Source organism: Alligator mississippiensis, chromosome 4, assembly GCF_030867095.1.
Source record: "Alligator mississippiensis isolate rAllMis1 chromosome 4, rAllMis1, whole genome shotgun sequence".
Classification (NCBI taxonomy): domain Eukaryota; kingdom Metazoa; phylum Chordata; order Crocodylia; family Alligatoridae; genus Alligator; species Alligator mississippiensis.
In genome coordinates this window covers 107,642,198-107,660,293 of record NC_081827.1, presented here as the reverse complement: position 1 = coordinate 107,660,293, position 18,096 = coordinate 107,642,198, and the positions used below count along the sequence as shown (strand labels likewise).

The window sequence follows — 18,096 nt, the reverse complement described above, 5'->3', positions numbered from 1 at the left end:
TTTTTTTTCCTTTTGTGTAAAACAATTTAAAAGGGGGGGTGTCTCAGGTTTCTGGGTTTTGTTTTTTCTCTTTACATAAAACAATTTAAAAGGGAGGCTAACCAGTGAAGCATCCCCGCCCTTTCCAGCACAAATCAACTTTGAGAGGAGCAGGAATCAAAGGGGGGGGGTGCAAGTGCACCCCCTCTTCCCTGGATCTGACTCTGGCCTTAATATCTGTTCAGCTAAACAAAGGTTTTACTTTGCTGAGAGAGATGTTATATGATTTCAAGGGGGAGGGGGGGGGATGGTATAATTGTGAAGTGTGTGGGGGGGAGGGAGGGGAGCTGTTTTGTGCTGTCATGACTAGAACGGGCGCTACTTCCAGAAGTAAACTCCCTTTTGAATTATTTCAAACCCGCCTGCCCACCCCAGCCCCTCCATGCAGTGGATGGTGCCTGCCCAGGCGCCAGATCAGGAACACCAGCTGGGTCTGGCCCAGGGGCAGACAGCAAACAGGCCATATTCTTCTTTGCAAGCGTTTGGGTACAAGAGATGGGTCAGGCCAGGCAGGAGAGGGAATCCCTGAGGAAAGCAGGGCTGAGGGGGGCCCTGCCCAGCCTTGCCACGTCTCAGACGTGAAATGCTTGTACTGGAAGCTGAAAATGATCGTTAAGTGCTGTAAAACTATCCTACCCTGAAAAAATATATATACAAACAAGTATTGAAATAAGTCTTGTTTACTTTCTATTGCACACTGAAACCCCCCGCGAGCGGGCGTGAAGCGGGTCATTGCAACTGAAACACCTCTTTATTGTCAGGGACGTGCGGACGCCCAGCCCAGCCTTGCCTTGCCTTGCGATTTCCTCAGTGTAACTCGGGCAGTGCACCAGGGACCGGCTGAAGCGCGCTGGGCCGTTTCGCGGCTCTGACTAGTACTGATCGTGCGAGGGCTGGATGACGGGGCGAGCGCGTCGTGCTCGTGCCCCCGCAGCGCTGCCCCGGGCGTGCGGGGCCGGCTTAAATCCGACTCGGCGGCGCTGCCAGCTCCCGCCTCCGGCCCGGCCCCCGCCCCGTGGAGGCGGCGCGGCGGTGGTAGCAGGCCCGGCCCGGCCCGGCCCGGCCCGGCCCAGCATGGCGGGGCGCTGGACGCTGGCCGAGCCGCTGAGCTTGGCGCAGCTGCGGCGCCTGGAGCAGCACAGCTACAGCGCGGCCGGGCGCTCGCTGCTGGAGCCGCCGCTGCAGGTCTACTGGGGCTGGCTGGTGCAGCGCACGCCCGCCTGGCTGGCCCCCAACGCCATCACGATGGGCGGCCTCCTGCTTAACGTGCTGCCCACGCTGCTCCTCGTCGCCTGCTGCCCCCGCGCCACCGAGCAGGTACCGCCCGGCTCCTCGGCCCGCCCCTCTCCTCCCCTCCCGCAACCCCCGAGACCCAGCGCCACTCCCCCAGGCCCAGCCCCTGCCCCTCTCCTCCCGCACCCCCTCCCCAAACTCAGCACCTCTCCTTCCCTGCTGTTATCTAGCCACTCTCTTCCCCCCCTCCCCAATGCCACCCGCCCCAGCCCCTCTTCCCTCCTCCAAGGTCCTCCCAGCCCCAGCCTCTCTCCTCCTCCCAGCCCCTTCCCACCCTCAAATCCTCCTCAGATCCAGCCCTCATTGCTGCACATCCCCCTTCAGCCCCAGCCCCTCTCCTTCCCTGCTCTTATCTAGCCCCTCTCTTCCCCCCATGTTGCCTGCCTCAGCCCCAGCTCCTCTTCCCTCCCCCAAGCTCCGCCCAGCCACTTTCCACCCTCAACCCCCCCACCTAAGACCCAGCATCTCTCCCCACACTTCCACCCCAGCCCCTCTCCTTCTGCAGATCCCCCCCAGACCTAGCACCTCTCCTTGTCGCACATCCCTCCTCAGATCCAGCTCCCTTCCCACCCCCAGACACGGCCTCTCTCTTTCCCTGCTCTTATCTAGCCCCTCTGAACTGGGTTTATTTAGTCTGGAGAAGAGAAGACCAAGAGGGGAGTTAATAGCAGACTTCATCTATCTGAAGGGTGGTTCCAAGGAGGATGGAGCTGGACTGTTCTCAGTGGTGGCAGATGACAGAACAAGGAGCAATGGTCCCAAGTTGCAGCAAGGGAAGTTTAGGTTAGATATTAGAAAGAACTTTCTCACTAGGAGGGTGGTGAAGCACTGGAACAGGTTACCCAGAGAGGGTGGAAGCTCTGTCCTTGGAGGTTTTCAAGACCCAACTAAAAGCTTTGGCTGGGATGATCTAGTTGGGGCTGGTCCTGCTTTGAGCGGAGGTTGGACTAGATGACCTCTGAGTTCCCTTCCAACCCTCATTTTCTGTGATTCTATGAACACCAGCAGTCTTTTGGTGTCCTGTCTTTATTTTTCTACTTATGCCAGTGGAACTAAGTGGCACCAGTGCTGGGAAATTTTGGACAGAAAAAGCTATTTCAGATGAGGCTTGTATAGGTTTAAAAAAACCCAAACTTTTAATCATGATGGACTAAAATTATTAATCACTTGGATTTCAAATCAATTTAGATTCAGTAAATGTTTCTTTTACATTTTTTTGCTATGTCTTAATGATCAAAGTGAGCATTTTTCCATAGTTTAGACAATGCAAATAACCTTAGTTTCATTTCCACTTACTGTCATTTTCCAGTTGTTTTCACTTTCGGGTTCTTATGCAATAGGGCAACGTCTGTGTTGTAAACCTGTTTGGGGAAGTTTATGTTCAGAAACATTTATATTTTGAGATTCCTTATGCCCCCTCCACCCGCTTTAATAAAGAGGCTGAATTTCACAAAAACTCAATTCTGGGTCAAGTTTCCTTATTCAGTTATCATCGCATCAACTGTGAAAATTTAACATGAAACTAGACCCCCTCTTGTTTGAATATATGTGGTCTTACATGATCAATTACTGCAACTTTCTCTGTTATCCCCCTTCCTTCCCCCACCTCTGCTCCATCCCCCCCCATTAATCAACTTTAACATCCTCCAGTTTTTGAATGTGAGAGATTAAACCAGAGGATGAAATGATTGGCAGCCCCTTACAGTTCTGAAATACTGTTTAAAACCAATTCTTTCTCGCCTAAGTTTCCCCTTATATACAGCAGCTATGGCCCCAAGACTAAAGGTGCTTCTGCACAGTAGGCCTCTTGGGCTCCCCACAAACAGGAATGTGCATTTCCCCAGGGACAAATAGTACCAGCACATGTTTTTGACACTAGTTGTCCCTGGGCATGCTCCTGCATGTGTGCTTTGGTGTGTAGGAGAGGCTGGGGGAGCAACTAGACTGGCCGCAGCAGCCTTATCTGGGATCCTGGGGGCCTCCTGGGGTGCACCCTGGGGGCCTCCTGGGGTGCACAGAGCCTGGCTGACAGCCAGCAAGTGGCTCTGGCTGGCCAGGCTCCAGTTTCTGGTGGCACATGCTGCAGCCACGTGTGCCGCCCTGCTTTTTTCTGCCACAAACTTCCCGTTACCTAATTTTGCCACCACACTGCAAAAATGCAGCACAGTAAACAGATGCATGAATGCTGCGTGGGTTTTGCGGTGCCTTCGAGGCTTTAAGGCTCTGCAAACCACATGTTCCTGCTTGTGGGGATGCGACCTAGTAGTCTGATTGCCTGGGGTGGTTGGGGGGGGGGGGGGAGAGGGGTTGCTCTTCAGGATTTTGTCTGTTCAATATCCACAAAGCCGAGTAGATCTATATATTTGGTATGTGGAGAAGCTTCTCTTTGAAGCTAAAATGGGACTATCAAACCTGCTCCCGGTTGCAGCCCTGAGTATTGGAGTATTTAATGTCTTCAGAAGTTTTCATAGACATTGGGGGCTGGAAGGGACTTCATGAGATCAAGTCCAGGCCCCTTGCCATAGTCAGGATGTTTGCTGGGGTCAAATGACCCCCGCAAGATAAGCATCCAAACACCATTTGAATGAGTCCAGAGTAGGTGCTTGCACCACCTCTGGGGGGAGTCTGGTCCAGACCCTGGACTCTCGGACCGTAAAGAAGTTTGTTCTTATGTCCAGTCTAAATGGGCCTTTCAGAAGTTTGTGGCCGTTAGACCTTGTTATCCCTTGGGGAGCTCTGGTGAACAACTGTTCTCCCAGATCCTGGTGCACTGGTCTTATGTACTTATAGACTGTCACCAAGTCCCCTCTGAGCCTTCTCTGTTAAATACTAGTACTGAAGATTAATCCAGTGGTTTTAACAACAAAAAGAATAATCTTTCAGGGGGAAGTGAAAAAAATTCATAGACCCTAGAGAAGAGCATGTGTAACATTTGAGGTTGTAATAATGAAATGAGATGGAACTAGAATCTAGTGAATTGCAGCTCCATTTCTTGCAAATAATGGCAGAATATAGGAAAAATTCGTCTAGGAATATGCAAGGGCAGATGTTCAGGGAGCTGGTCCATTTATTTCTCTGCCCACCACAGGATTTAAACTATGCTGCCCACAACAATATTTGAACACAGTTGTTGGTAGCGTTAATGTTTTATCCACCTTTAGCTATTGCAACACTCTTTTAACTACACTTGAGTGTCTTTGCCTATTCAGTCCAAATTTTTGCCTTATAGCTGTAGCTTGGCTATCTATCAACTCTCTTATTTAAAAACAAAACAGCTTCAGTGGAGCAAACTGAAAGAAGCATCTAATCTAAAACATTTTTTTAATTATCCTTAATAATATCCAAATGCTTGAGAAGAAAATTTAGACAAACATGTGAGCCTGGAGGCAAGTAATGTACCAGGCTGTATACTCTCAAAATTTTTTATTTATTTTAGAGTTTTTATTTAAGAGCTAAAGCTGTCTTACCTGTAGCAGCTCACATACACTATTGTAACCATTGTCGGAAGGGCTTATTTTAATAGTGAAAATAGATTGTGAGAGGTAAGTTTTAAAACCTTTTAAAATCATGGGCCTGTCTGAGGGCATACTCCACTCCACCAAGCCTCTCTGTTGCAAGCCAGTGGGGTAAACTTTTCCATTATTGAGCAAGTGTCTTGAATACCTGATAGTGAAATTTGTTAAAAATTGTTGCATTGCTGTGGTAGAATTGTAAGGAGAAATGAAGAGTCCATGTAATTAAAAAAAAAAAAAAAAGACAAAAATCCCTATTGTTGAAGTTTTGGGTTATCTATACTGACTGAATTTAAAATTTAGAAAGGTTAGTGATTGTGAAAGTTCTGGGTTGAGACCCTTCAAGATTTGGTGCAGGTTTCACAGACAGGGAAATTCATGTTTAGACAGCCTGACATGCTAGAATGTCTTTTGTTGTCAAATTGTCCGAGTCGGTTACAAGGAAGAAAGAGTTGGTTTTGCAACAAGGTGTGACCAACACAATATTTATTCTGAAATCCATTTACTTCCTGTGTCTGCTTTACTAATATCCTACTCTCCAGAAGCAACAGGCGTTGTGTCATTTCCCGTTGCAAGTGCACAGAGACCACATATCAGTATTTCTTGCCTCACCCTGTCTTTTGTAAAGCTCTAGAGGGCCACACCTCTTAAAACACACAGTTTGTGTCCTTGTATGTGCTTGCACAAGCAGTTTTATCCTATATTAATTTTGACATATGTTTCAATGTGTAATTTATTGTTATTGATTTACTGAGGACTGTATCGTTACAGGGTGGGTGTATGTAGAATGGCTGTAGTGTGGAGGTCAGCATTCTGCTTCACAAAGTATGCAGTATGGCTCTAGAACTCACTGCGAGTTGAAATCAAATCTGCTAGTTGGATGTGATTTTTTTTTTTTTTTTTTTTTTTTAAAGCTTGAGTAATTATTTAATCAATAGAGCTTAAATCAGTGGGCAGTTTAAAAAAAACAGGAAGAAAGAAGAACTTAGTATCTAAATCTAATGTATCTGGGTATAAGATGACAGTTCTTTGAATTTAATAGTCATATTTCCTCTACTTTATTCTAACCCCACTTCAGAGTGCCCAACGGACTTTGTTCTGCTTGGAAGAAAAGTTTCCCCAACATGCTAGAAGTACTGTTGGGGAAAGTTTTGGAGGAAGAATGCAGAGCCATAGCTAGAATTTGTTACCTGAATATCTGCTATTCTTCTTTTCACTATGGACAAGGCTGGTTTAGTGGTTGAGAGTGTTTGCTTGCCCATGCACGTGTTCGTGAGAGGAGTAGAGAATTTAGAACGCGGGAGGGGGAAGTACACACTCCTTCATATTTGGTCACTTTTTTTGAGGGGCCCAACATTACTAATCTGCAAATGTTTCCTTTATAAAGCATAACCTTTGTCCATAAAGATAGCAGTACAGAACAGAATTCAAGATAAACATGGATATGTTATAATTATTATCCAAGATTCATACTATGCAATTGTAGTAAACCTCAGGAAAGAGAATGACAGGCAAACAGGGGTCAGGGCAGGATTTGCTCAGTGGTAAGAGACTGAATTGCAAATATTCTGTGTTGCAAATTGTATCTAGGCTTCATTCTTTGGCCATGATTTTTTGATGGTATAATTTTCAAGACAGGGATTATTTTTTGGCTCCAGCACACTGGGGTGTTTCCAGCACATGGGGACTTCAGTCCTTCCAGGGGCTTATCGAAGATGTTATTTATAATGTTATTGAAAGTGAGCATTAGGGTTGCCAACCCTCCTGGATTGGCTGAGAGTCTACAGGAATTGGCATCAATCTCCCAGTGACTACTGAAAGCAATCTGGGAGATAGATATCGTGAACAGGTTGAACAGTACAATTGAAATAATTACATTTGTCATGTTAGAAAAAAAATCTCCCGGCATAGCTTCAGTCAGTGTTGGCAACCCTAGTGAGCATAGTTGAAAATAGCTGGAGAAAGGCTACTGAACCTCCATTGAAAGAGGGCAAAAAGTGAGACTGAGAGTTGTAGATTCATGTTGATGTACTTTGCAAGAACCTAGTGAACGTGTTGGACATTGGCTCTCTCTGTTAGTTGGCTGGTGAGAGACATCTGGGACAGTGGTTAAAATTAAATGTTGGATTTGACTGAATCATTAGGGTTCTAAATGTGGCATAGTATCAGGATCCCAGATCTTCTGTGGACATCTGGCCTTTTGAATTCTTCTGAGAATTCAGGATTCTCAACACACCTAGTGAATTCAAGATTGTCAGCACATCTGATGAATTTTTTTGCAGCTTCCCTAATAGTGGCAAGAAGAGAAGTAGAGCAAGGCAATTCTTTCCTGTCTCGCCTGAAATGCCCTAGTCACCCAGCCCTAAGTGGCTTCAGGGTCAGGCACCCCTCCCATCTCCATGGCTAGGACTGGGGGCAGGGCTGGGGTTGGCAGTTCAGAACTAGAACCTGCACTGCAAAGCCTGATCAGGGCCAGGCATCAAGCCTGTACCTAGCACAGCTTCTCCCCGCCACCCCAACCATCCCCACGGCTAGGGCGGGGGTGATAAGGGCCAGCGCTGGTGCCGTTGAGCCTGAAATTTTAGAACCATCCAGCCCTGATGCTTCTGGGGTAGGCGGAGGTGATGAGACCAGGAAGGTATGTGGCAGCTCTTAAGTGGATGCCGTCTCTTATTATTTATAACTTGAATGGCTGCAGGGCCTGATCAAGGACAGGCACTGACCCTGCAACCAGCACCGCCTTGCGCCCCATCCCCAGGCATGGAGATGAGCGGGGAGGCATGCACTGGGTTGCTGCACGTGAAATTCAGAACCAGCTAGGTCTGATGCAGTTGGGTTAGGGGGAGGTGATGACCTGGGAGGTCTGTGGCAGCCCATAAGTGCACTCAGTCTCTTATTGCTTATAACTTGTATGACTGCAGGGCCTGATCAAGGGTCAGGCAGTGCCAGACATCGTACAGCCACCTAATGAAAAGGTTTGCTTCTGCCCCCGCGGAAAAAACAGATTGCTGGGACTCCAAAGGCATCAACAGCTTCATCTGTCACAATACACTACTCTGCTGCTTTTAGAGCAGCTGCCTGTAATGCATTAAGCCTTCCTCAGGCCTGTAAGGTGAGCAAATATTAATTCTCTTATACTGTGGGGCAGTGTTATGATAACTATGTTGGTCAGTTGTATGCAGGAAGTTTACAAGAACACTACAAATAGATTCTCCATCTGCTGACTCATGCCCAAACCATAAGAGCTTGTTTCTTAATTCAGTTTTTGTCTTCCCCCTCGCTATTTTTCTTTCTTTCTTTCTTTCTTTTTTTTTTAAACACCATACCCATGATAAACGCTACAGGGGTGCAAGAGTCTCCTGTCTCTTGCAACTGAAACAAAGTTAAAAGAAGAGGAATTTGGAGACAGCATGGGCACAGCCTAAGTAATCGGTATATTAAATTAAACAAATTTAATTTCTAAAGTGCTACCCTGCCCTGCCTTCTGGCTGGCTTCAGACTAACACAGCTAACTAACTCTTTCAAACACAGATGCCATTTACCATTTTTTAATCGGGGAGTGGCTGGAGCTGTTGAGGGAGAAGGAAGAGAGGCAACTCTGCTTGAACTTTTAGTGTTTGTTTTCTTGAGAAATACTTAAAATGGTAGAGTGATGAATGCACAATAACTCAGTAGGCACGTAGAAAAGCCTGCGGGCCAATTTTGTGCCTTTTCTCAAAAAGTAAGAGAATCCTTTTATGGGACGTTATTCAACATCACTATCGCATGATGGCTCCCAGAGAAATGCAGTCATAAGACAGAGGCTTAAAACTAGAGACTCAAGGGCCCCAGATTTTAGATATGGAAAGGGACAATGGAAATATAAAGGTAATAACCCTTGATTGTAACCAGCTGTTGTGGTGCTGGTAAACTGATGCACTCTGCACTTCTCCCTGCCAAAGGAGAGGTACAAGCATGTTTTAGTTTTGCTGGAGATGTCTGAAAGGGATGAAAAGGAGAGAAACAAAGTAAGACTCTGTCCCTGTTCTTCCCCTTCTCCATTCTTGACTCTTCCAAACTCAGGTATGCCACTTCCCTAACTCAAGTATGTGAGATTGCCTCTGCTTGACCTACAGGGTAAAGCACTTACTGTGGGTCCCAGTAGTAGAGGAAGGGGCTATGTAATCTACCAAATGCCCTTTTGACTGAAGCTGTCCAGTGGTGTTTCCTTGTACTTATGTCTCTTATGAAGGCGAATTCATGTTGTGCCATGATGAGTGCTGCTGAAAGTAAAAAGGGATTTTTGATAAAGAGGAGACCATCCTCAAACTGCAAAGGAATTGAGCATTGTAGGGCAGGGAAATGGAGCAAGTCATTATGTTAGTAAGTAAAGAATAAATTGCAAAGAAGTCCTACTAAGTAGGAATATGGGGAAGGACAAGTGTTAATGGAAGGTTAAAAGCTTATTGTGCAGTGGTCACACAAAAGCTAAGAAGTGTGTCTTGGTCAAGAGGAGGTAATTTTCTAAATATCAAAACCACACTCAGAAATATTGTCTAGTATTCAGTGGGTGTATTTACACATTCATTAATGTGCTTTAGGTAGTGCATGTTAAATCTAGTATCTCCATTGGGAGGTACTAGAACAATGCACATTTTCCTATTTTAATGTGCATTAGTGACAGAGCATGGCTTTTTGGTGATGCTTTAATGTGCATTAATATAGGCTAATGTATATTAAAGCACACGTGTAGATGCACCCAGTACCTAGTTAATAGCATACTCATTTTAAGAGAAGGAAACCTTGTTTAGTTTTATTTTGTTTTTAAACAAAATCAGATCTGTCCTGAGAGCAAAAGATTTCAGAGCTTTATTAAATTAACCTTCAGAGAAGAATAATACAGGACTTAAACTGTACATATTTACAAGGGGAATTCCAAAATGTGAGGGGGGGGGAGCAAAAAACCATCTTAACTTTACAAAGAGACTGAAAAATGGGACGTTGTGATCAGACACTGCTGACTCTCTGTGCATCTGAGGGAGTGCAGATGCAGTTGGAGTTATTGTGCAACTTTCACTGTGTTTTCCCAAATAATTAGTAGGATTGAGTATTTTATTTAATTATAGGGAAAGACTGCCTTGCTTCAGACTGTCAGCTCTTCTATTATCCTACCACTTCCAGCTGGTGATTACTTGTTTCCAGGAACAAATCCTTCTGAACTCTCCTATATTGCTTCAGTTGCCCATTGTGTGCACCTGTTCCATATTATCGGCACATTTTTGTCACCTTTAGAAATTTGTGTGGCATGAAAATATGCTACTGAGATGTGGCCGTGTGACTTGAGCTTTGGGTGAAGGATTATTCCTACCCAAAATAGATTTGAGACTTTTTGCAAGCTGACTTTGTACAAGAGCAGACCTACAAAATTCAGCAGTGGCAAGAGTAACTCTCATCTTTTATTTCTGGGCCAGTGTCCTTTGTTTTATACTCAATCTCTGCACTTCTGGAATTCAAAAATTCTTGATCAGGGCTGTCCAACTTCTGAATGGCTAGTGGGCCACAGGTTGTACCCTCTGTGCTGTGCCACAGTGGGCGGGAAGAGATAGTCCTCACCATGGGCTGCCTGGCCTCCTGCGGCCATTCTCTTCTGGCCCCCCCCCCCCTTTCGCCCCCCATATACCTCCCAGGGTAGAGTCAAGAAACGGAAGTTGGAGGAGGGAGCCTGGAGACCCTATCAGTAAGAGCAGAAGGAGGGATGAGGGAGTTTCCTTTGTAGGCTGGATGCAGCTTGCAGGCTGGATGCAACCCACGGGACACCAATTGGGCAGCCCTATTCTAGATAGTCCTTCAGTTCATAGACCTCTTACTGATATTTTGCAACCCCTTAAAATTTCATTAATAAATAAAGGTCTTGCACATTTACATCTATTCTGTGGGTGTTTTCTGTCTGCAGAAGACAGTAACATTAAAATCCCCCTCTCATTGATTGTGTTTAATTTTCTCCAGGTATCTGGAAGAAATGCTGTGTTCTTAACAGCATATTGTTGATCTAGTTCTAGAATTTAAGTATCTCATTGGTCCAGATAGCCAAATGATTTGCATTCTCTAAGGATCAAATTGGCTCAGGAGCTCTAATATATTTATATTTTTACTTCCTCTTCATTCCTAATTTGATCTCCCTCTGTTGCATATCAGATTATCTAGGACATACCATGTGATAGTTCATATTTCTTCCCAGTCTTCCAGTTGGATCCCCCGCAGAGCTTTGATAAATATTGTTTTTTTTCCTCTACATAGTGCAACAGTAATAAAAATACACACACATTGATGCAGTTTCAAATTCACACTAGTGAGGATGCCACATACAGCAATTACATTGACTGACAAAGAAATACTGGACAGATGTAGCATACAGTCATCCTGTTGCTTCACAAGTTAGCAGCTGTGAAGGTATTTCAGTTTCCAAGTATCAGTCTCCTAGGGTGCCAATACATGTGCATCAAGACTGCTCAGATGCACTGTAATTACAGCGCTTTGGAGCAGACTCAATTAATTGAGTCTGCTGAGCATGGTAATTACTGCGTTCCAGCAGACTCTATTGTGATGTGTATTGGTATCAGCGTCTCTGCACTGAAAAATGGTGGTGCAAGTGCCCCCATCACCATCTTTCAGCACAGGGATGCTGATACATGTGATGCTCTGGGCACCTTAACTAGAGCAGCTCTCAGAGCCACTCTAATTAAACCTCCCCCCTCCCCCTGCCTCCAGGAGCATGCGTATAAACACCCTTAGTTTTTTTTGTTAGGGCTGTGCTGACTGGGGTTACTTACAGAGGTAGCTTTTGTGATCTCAAGACTTGTTTGCTATCAGTAAAATTGAGACCTCCAGTTTGTTTCATAAAAGCTGCTAAGCATACAGATAGTAATGACCTTTGGTCGTTAACACCCTGGGTTCAATTTGAACTGATGACCAAAGGGCAAAATGAACCATGCCTTGTCTAATTCCCCAAGTTTTTTATAGAGCTGCCTGTTGCTGTGTCCCTTTCTCTGCAAGTATATAGCATTAACAGTCTCTTCATAGTCTTCCCTGTGACCAGTAAGGATAAGAAAACACAGCCTCTGTGCATGGTACATGGCAGATAAGGCAGAAAGCAGAGCTGCAGATTGGGCAGGAAGCAGAAACAAAGTAGCAGATTGTGCTGGGGAAAGGGATCAGAGTGGCATTAGGAGGGTACAGGACTTATTGTGTGGCACGCCTACCAAAAAGGTTGACCCCCCACTGACTTAACCTATGGCAGATGTATGCACACATTCTAAACGGATAAAAGTTATTTGTCTTTCCCCAAATCTGGAATTAGTTTAGCAGAACAATTTTTCATTAGGTAAATTTTTGTGACGTTTACGTGTCCAAGTTGTAACAAATGCCGATACTAGCATGTTCTCTTAAACTTTGAAACTAGGGTTCCTAAATTTAAGAAATTAAACTGCTTCATTGTTCTGTTCGTTCTACTGAGTGATTGTGGGGTTATGAAAACTTTTTTGTACATTAATTACTGCAGTCATAACTAACTAGCTTCCTTTATATTACATGAGGAATTATAATGCTGAAGATGATTAAGAAGACCATCCTCAATGCATGCCGAGCAATTCTCTGAAAAGAGCCCAAAGACCAGTTCCAGTAAAACAATTTGGGCCTGACTGAGATGTATTTAGCTTTAAAAAAATGGAAAATACCAGAAATGTTTGTGCAGAGTGAGAGTCATAATGTTCCCTCTCTGTAACAAAGTATAGTTGATTATGCATACTGCATCCAGCTGTTGTTACAGCTTTCTCCATTATATATTTCATGAAATATTCATTTAAAAGATTAAACAAAGCACCCTGCATAGAACAACATGGAACTGAATAGCATTTATGCTCATGTTGAAACTTGGACAATAAGACTTTTTTTGTTTAAGTTCTCATGTTGAATATGGACATTCTATATGAAAAACAAGTAAAACGTTAAATGTGGGTGGACTCTTATTTAGCAGTAATGATCTGAGCACTGGTTATGTACTTTCAGTAATTGTATAAGAAGGTAGGGAGGGAGCAAAGTGGTAAGAGGATCGTGTTAACAAAATTAGCACAAGGTACAGTTTATAATTCTGTCATAGTTATTCTCTGAACTGATTTTTAAGTTTATCTAAATCAGTGGTTTTCAACATTTTATTTTCATTTGTGGACCCCTAAAAAACTTTGAATGAAGGTGCAGACCCCTTTGAGTTGTAAGTGTCGATATTCACATACTTTTGATTGAGCATAGTAATCTTTCGCAAACTCCTTAAACATAGTCTGTGGATGCCCGATGGTCCATGGAGCACAAGTTGAAAACTGCTGATCTAAACTATCAAACTTTGTATTTCAGTTGTGGGAGAGTTTATTGCAGCCAGGTTCTGGTGACAGGTGCAGCAGCCTGGGCAGTACTTCTGAGAATCAACCTAAGTCATTGCTTTCCAAATGTTTCCTCAGCATGGCCCCGTTTCCTCAGCATAGCCCCTCGCTCCCAACTCCCCACCCCCGTGACCCCATCTGCTGCTGTTGTGCCCCCATTTGGGGTTGCAACCCACAGTTTGGGAACTGCTGGATCTAAGTTCTTCCCAAACTGAGTGACATAGAGCAAGGGTTTCATTGACTTCAAAAGTCAGCCTTGGGAAGGTAGAGGGGGAAGGGAGACGTATTGGACAGAGCATTGCAAAAATTTAAATAACACTTTGAATTTAAATTTAAATATATACCTTCCTTAAAGATGATATCAGTTATTCCTTAAAGATAATACATGGTGACTTACCCTTTTCTGAGGCAAAGAGTAAGGGTGAACATAATGTCTGTCTTAGCATTCAAAAGTTAGAAGGGACGGTGCTTGTTTTTAAGCCTGTCCCTCTGTGTTAGGAATAAAGAGTAAAAATGTCGTTCTGCCTTCTTGAACTAAAAGGAAAAATATTTAACATAGCTTTAAAAGGAAAATCGGAGCATGTTAGAAGTCAGTTTAGTCTCTTGCATGGGGTTTCCATAGACTTACACCTGCTACCAAAATGCTCACATTTCAACTGGAAGAAAACCCTGCTTTTATTTTCAGTCACATATAGATTTATTTAAAAAGTGGATTAGACATTTGCTCTCATCTTAAATCATAGTATCATAGTGCTTAGGGTTGGAAGGGACCTAAACAGATCATCAGGTCCGACCCCCTGCCCTGGGCAGGAACGGGTGCTGGGATCATATCGCCCCAGCCAAATATCTGTCCAGCCTCCCCTTGAAGACCCCCAAGGTAGGAGAGAGCACCACCTCACTTGGGAGTCCATTCCAGAGCCTGGCAGCGCTAACCGTAAAGTAAGGTCTCCTGATGTCCAGCCTGAACCTTCTCTCTAACTGTTATGATTAAATTCAGTACAAAGCAGTCATAGGCCTTTATCATTCAAATACTCTGACTAGCCTTTAAAAAGATTTATCTTTCCTAATAACATCATATACAGTATATACATTCTGGCCTGTTACACTGATGGAAAGGGGAGCCCAGGAGTAATAGGACAGACTCCATTCTTAACTCCCTGTGGCTCTTTCTCCATCTCAAATGTATACCTTGTTTGTGACCCGTAGGCTTGAATTTTTCTTCTTGAACCGGAGTTCTGAATATTATGTAAAGTGTGACAACTTGTAACAATTGTACATATAAAGTTTGACCCATACCAAAACTAGATTTTGGTATATGGAAAAAAGGAATTCAAGAGAAATAATTTCCTAGACAAACAAGGACATCCTGATTTCAGGAAGCCAAGTCAACCCTTCTGAAAGGGAACACTATCATGGCAAGTTCTTCTAAATTAAACATCCAGTCCTGACTTTATATAACACACCACTAAACTTGGTTTAAAACATAAACTAATAAAGGATCAATTTATATTGATGGATATGTATATTGCTCTTGATTGTTTAGAGAACTATTCAGTTTACATTGGAAAGATTGTCCAGAGCAGAAATGGAAAATGGGTGTCTACTTGCCATTTATTTCCAGGAAAATCTTCTTCTGGGAATTTAAACCACTGTTTATGGATGTTTTCCAAACCTTTAATCTTCAAGGAGGATGTTGAGAAATAAAAGATAGTTGTTCTTTGTGTGTATGTCAGAGCCATTTTTGTTCTGGTACCATATCCATAGACCTGGATAGAATCACTCCTAATAGTTTATGAATGTTTCAGCATTGAGATGGAAAAATTAGCCAAGTAATCTTGGTACTGTTGTGTATAGTTGTGTGTTGGTAAACAGATCTTTGTCCATTAAATGACCGTGCAAATGTAGATAAAATGAAGACCCTTATTATTATAACTGGCACACGTTGGGTAACTTCCTTCTGTAGAGTTATTGCAGTACTGAACAGTGATTTGGCCTACCAACTCCATGTTTGGTACATGGTTAGAAATACAATGCTAACTTGGACCAGGTCTGTGCCAGGAGATTTGCTCAATAAAGAGAATGACACATTTTTTAACTAAACACAAGTAATCTGTAACTGACTTTTTAATATGCTTCTGTTTCAGGCACCTTTTTGGGTATTCCTCTTGTGTGCAGTAGGACTCTTTCTGTACCAGTCCCTGGATGCTATTGATGGGAAACAAGCCAGAAGAACAAATAGTAGTTCCCCCTTAGGGGAGCTTTTTGACCATGGTTGTGACTCTGTCTCCACAGGTAATTAATTTCTTGTTGGAAACTGGGTTGGGTAGTTGGAAAAAAGTTAGTTCCATCTAAAAAAATATCATGATGCATGTTTTTGTGTCTTTGTCCTAAGAAGTGATGCATTGCTTATTTTCACTCCAATTTCCAGTGTATAGTTGGCTGTCAGTTAAACACATAACACATTTTTAATGCTGATTATACTCAAAATCTTAACTCAGCTTGATAGACTGGCATCAACTGAAACCCAAAGAGATACAAATGTTAGACAAGCACCTTTAAAGTCCTTATTCTCATCTTGTCTGAACTATTTAGTACAGTTAACTGGTCACTTCCTTCAGTACAGAAATCTGTTTTTCACAGGTAATAAAACCAGGCATTTTCAGTCCCATTTCTTACAGAGTTTAAAGTGCATAACTACTATAGTATCTGTTCAGACATGACAACATTCAGATGTAGAAAGAATATTACATAAGCACTTATGAGACTGAAAGAATTGAGTCCCTAGTTGAGTAAAACACTTAATAGACTACTTTACCACTGAAACAAATATTTGGTCTTTTACATGTGAGGCATCAAAAGAAATGCTTTGCTTTGTTGTGAAGGTTACATAATAGTGTTTATTTTGCATGCTCCCCCCATTTTCACCTACTTCTAAATTTTCCAGTGATTTTTAAGATGAGAGATCCCATGTTTGTTCTTCACTTGATGATGGTGGGGTTGCTTTATTTGGTTTCAAAACAAGAATTTCATTCCAAAATGTTGTGTCACTTATAGTAATTTTATACTGTTCTCTAGTCATATCCCTATGACATTACCTGGACTATGGGTGCAGGCCTCTCTGGGCAGACTGGGGAGGGACAGAGAGTGTATAAACTAAAAGGTGTAGATCTTCAACAAATTGTGAAACTTCGTGGAGCCCCCACGGGTTCCATTTTCCTGAAGGGGTTCAGGTTTCAAGTTTGGGAAATGCTCTCCTTTTAAGTTCACTGTACTATTGATACTATTGCAATGAAACTTGTGTAGTATTTGTCTTTTGAAAATTGCAGGGAGTATAACTTCAGATTAACTCTGCTAATCCATACCTTTCAGTTTTTGTAGCCCTTGGAGCCTGCATAGCAGTTCGGCTAGGAACGAATCCTGACTGGATGTTTTTCTGTTGTTTTGTGGGAATGTTCTTGTTTTATTGTGCTCACTGGCAGACCTATGTGTCGGGCATGTTAAAGTTTGCAACGTAAGTAGATCTCTTCAGATGTTTTTGTGCTTTGATCTTGTAATCTTGGTTTTCTTAAAATTTCTGTTCTAAACAACTGACAGTAACTTTTCTGTCAGGTGTATGTATTCCCTTGATGATATTTTAACAACTTGCTACTTCAATTCAGCATATGACAGTCTTTTAGCCATGTGTATATGCTGGGGTACATTCATAACCATCTGCCACGTTACCAGTTTTTTCTCTGCACCCTTTTAATGCTGTCAAGTGGGAGTTCTCAAATTTGAAGAAAAAATTGCTTCATGGTACAATACACAGCTTTCCTACTGCAGGCAATACTAATCCTTCCATCATTTAGGAGACGCTTGGTTAATGCTCGTAAAAAGCTCTCCATCACTTTGCTGTTCTATATATTTAACTGTCTGTTTCATATAAAGTTCATGTGTCTAGCTCCTGAAATTTCTTATCAAAAGTTATGTTGCTTGCAAAATCCTGTTTTCCTGAAAGTTTCACATGTATCCAAGACTTCTGTCAAATTGATGTTCCATTAGTACATAACTACATACAATAATGGCTCTGTAGTGTCACTGTGCCATTAAGGGTACATAGTACCTACTTTTTTTTGGCTCCAAGAGCCCAATAGGGCATCTATTCCTGCTGCTCCCTCATTGAAGAGGGTGCAGTATTTGCCTTTCTCTGGGACTTTCCAACTCAGCTCGTGAGTTTTGCCATGGAATATGTGGCTCTCTGTCCTTCCACTTGGAGAGTCTGGTGCTGCCAGTGGTGCTAGCTTGATTCAGTCGGGCATTCTCAAGGGAATTTGTTTAACATCAGAAAATGCTGATTTGTTGAAACCAGACGTTTGTTGGAATGCTGCAATTTTGATAGCCCCTTTTGTCAGGAAAGGTTTATTGGATCCAGAAAGGTGAGAACCTGAAATAGACAGTTGACTGAGATTAGTCACCTTAGTCTGATTCAAGCAGAGCAGAGACTTAAAGCTGAGTCTCCAACATCCCAGGCCATAACTGTTGGTTATTGGCTGTTCTTGAGGCAGTCAGGAGAGCTCAGACCATTTTCATGAAATGCCTGATGGTAGGGCATCTACTTAATTTGTAGTTTCACAGTTTTTGTGGAAACCACAAAAAACAGCATTGTCCATGATTGCCAGAAAATATTGCGCTGGTCATGATTTCGTACAAAATCAATCTAAAAGAAAACCCAGCACATTATTCGTATAACGTATGTAATATAACACATACTATATCGTTCCTTATAACTCATTCACATAATTATTCATACACATTATTAATGTAATACACTGTTTTAGAATGTCCCAATGCTTACCACAATA

At 43.0% G+C, this 18,096-nt stretch overlaps 1 protein-coding gene across 2 annotated transcripts in view; it reads left to right on the top strand.

The window, feature by feature from the left end:
• Window positions 1-831: 831 nt before the first annotated feature.
• CHPT1 (choline phosphotransferase 1) overlaps window positions 832-18,096 on the top strand; it is a 33,200-nt gene continuing 15,935 nt past the window's right edge. The window contains exons 1-3 of one of the 2 annotated variants that reach the window (XM_014608504.3): window positions 832-1,356; window positions 15,400-15,547; window positions 16,625-16,766. In XM_014608504.3, the coding sequence (XP_014463990.2) occupies window positions 937-1,356; window positions 15,400-15,547; window positions 16,625-16,766 (710 nt within the window). In that variant the 5' untranslated portion in view covers window positions 832-936. The remainder of the gene's footprint in view (window positions 1,357-15,399; window positions 15,548-16,624; window positions 16,767-18,096) is intronic. The other variant, XM_014608497.3, reaches the window with a different exon arrangement.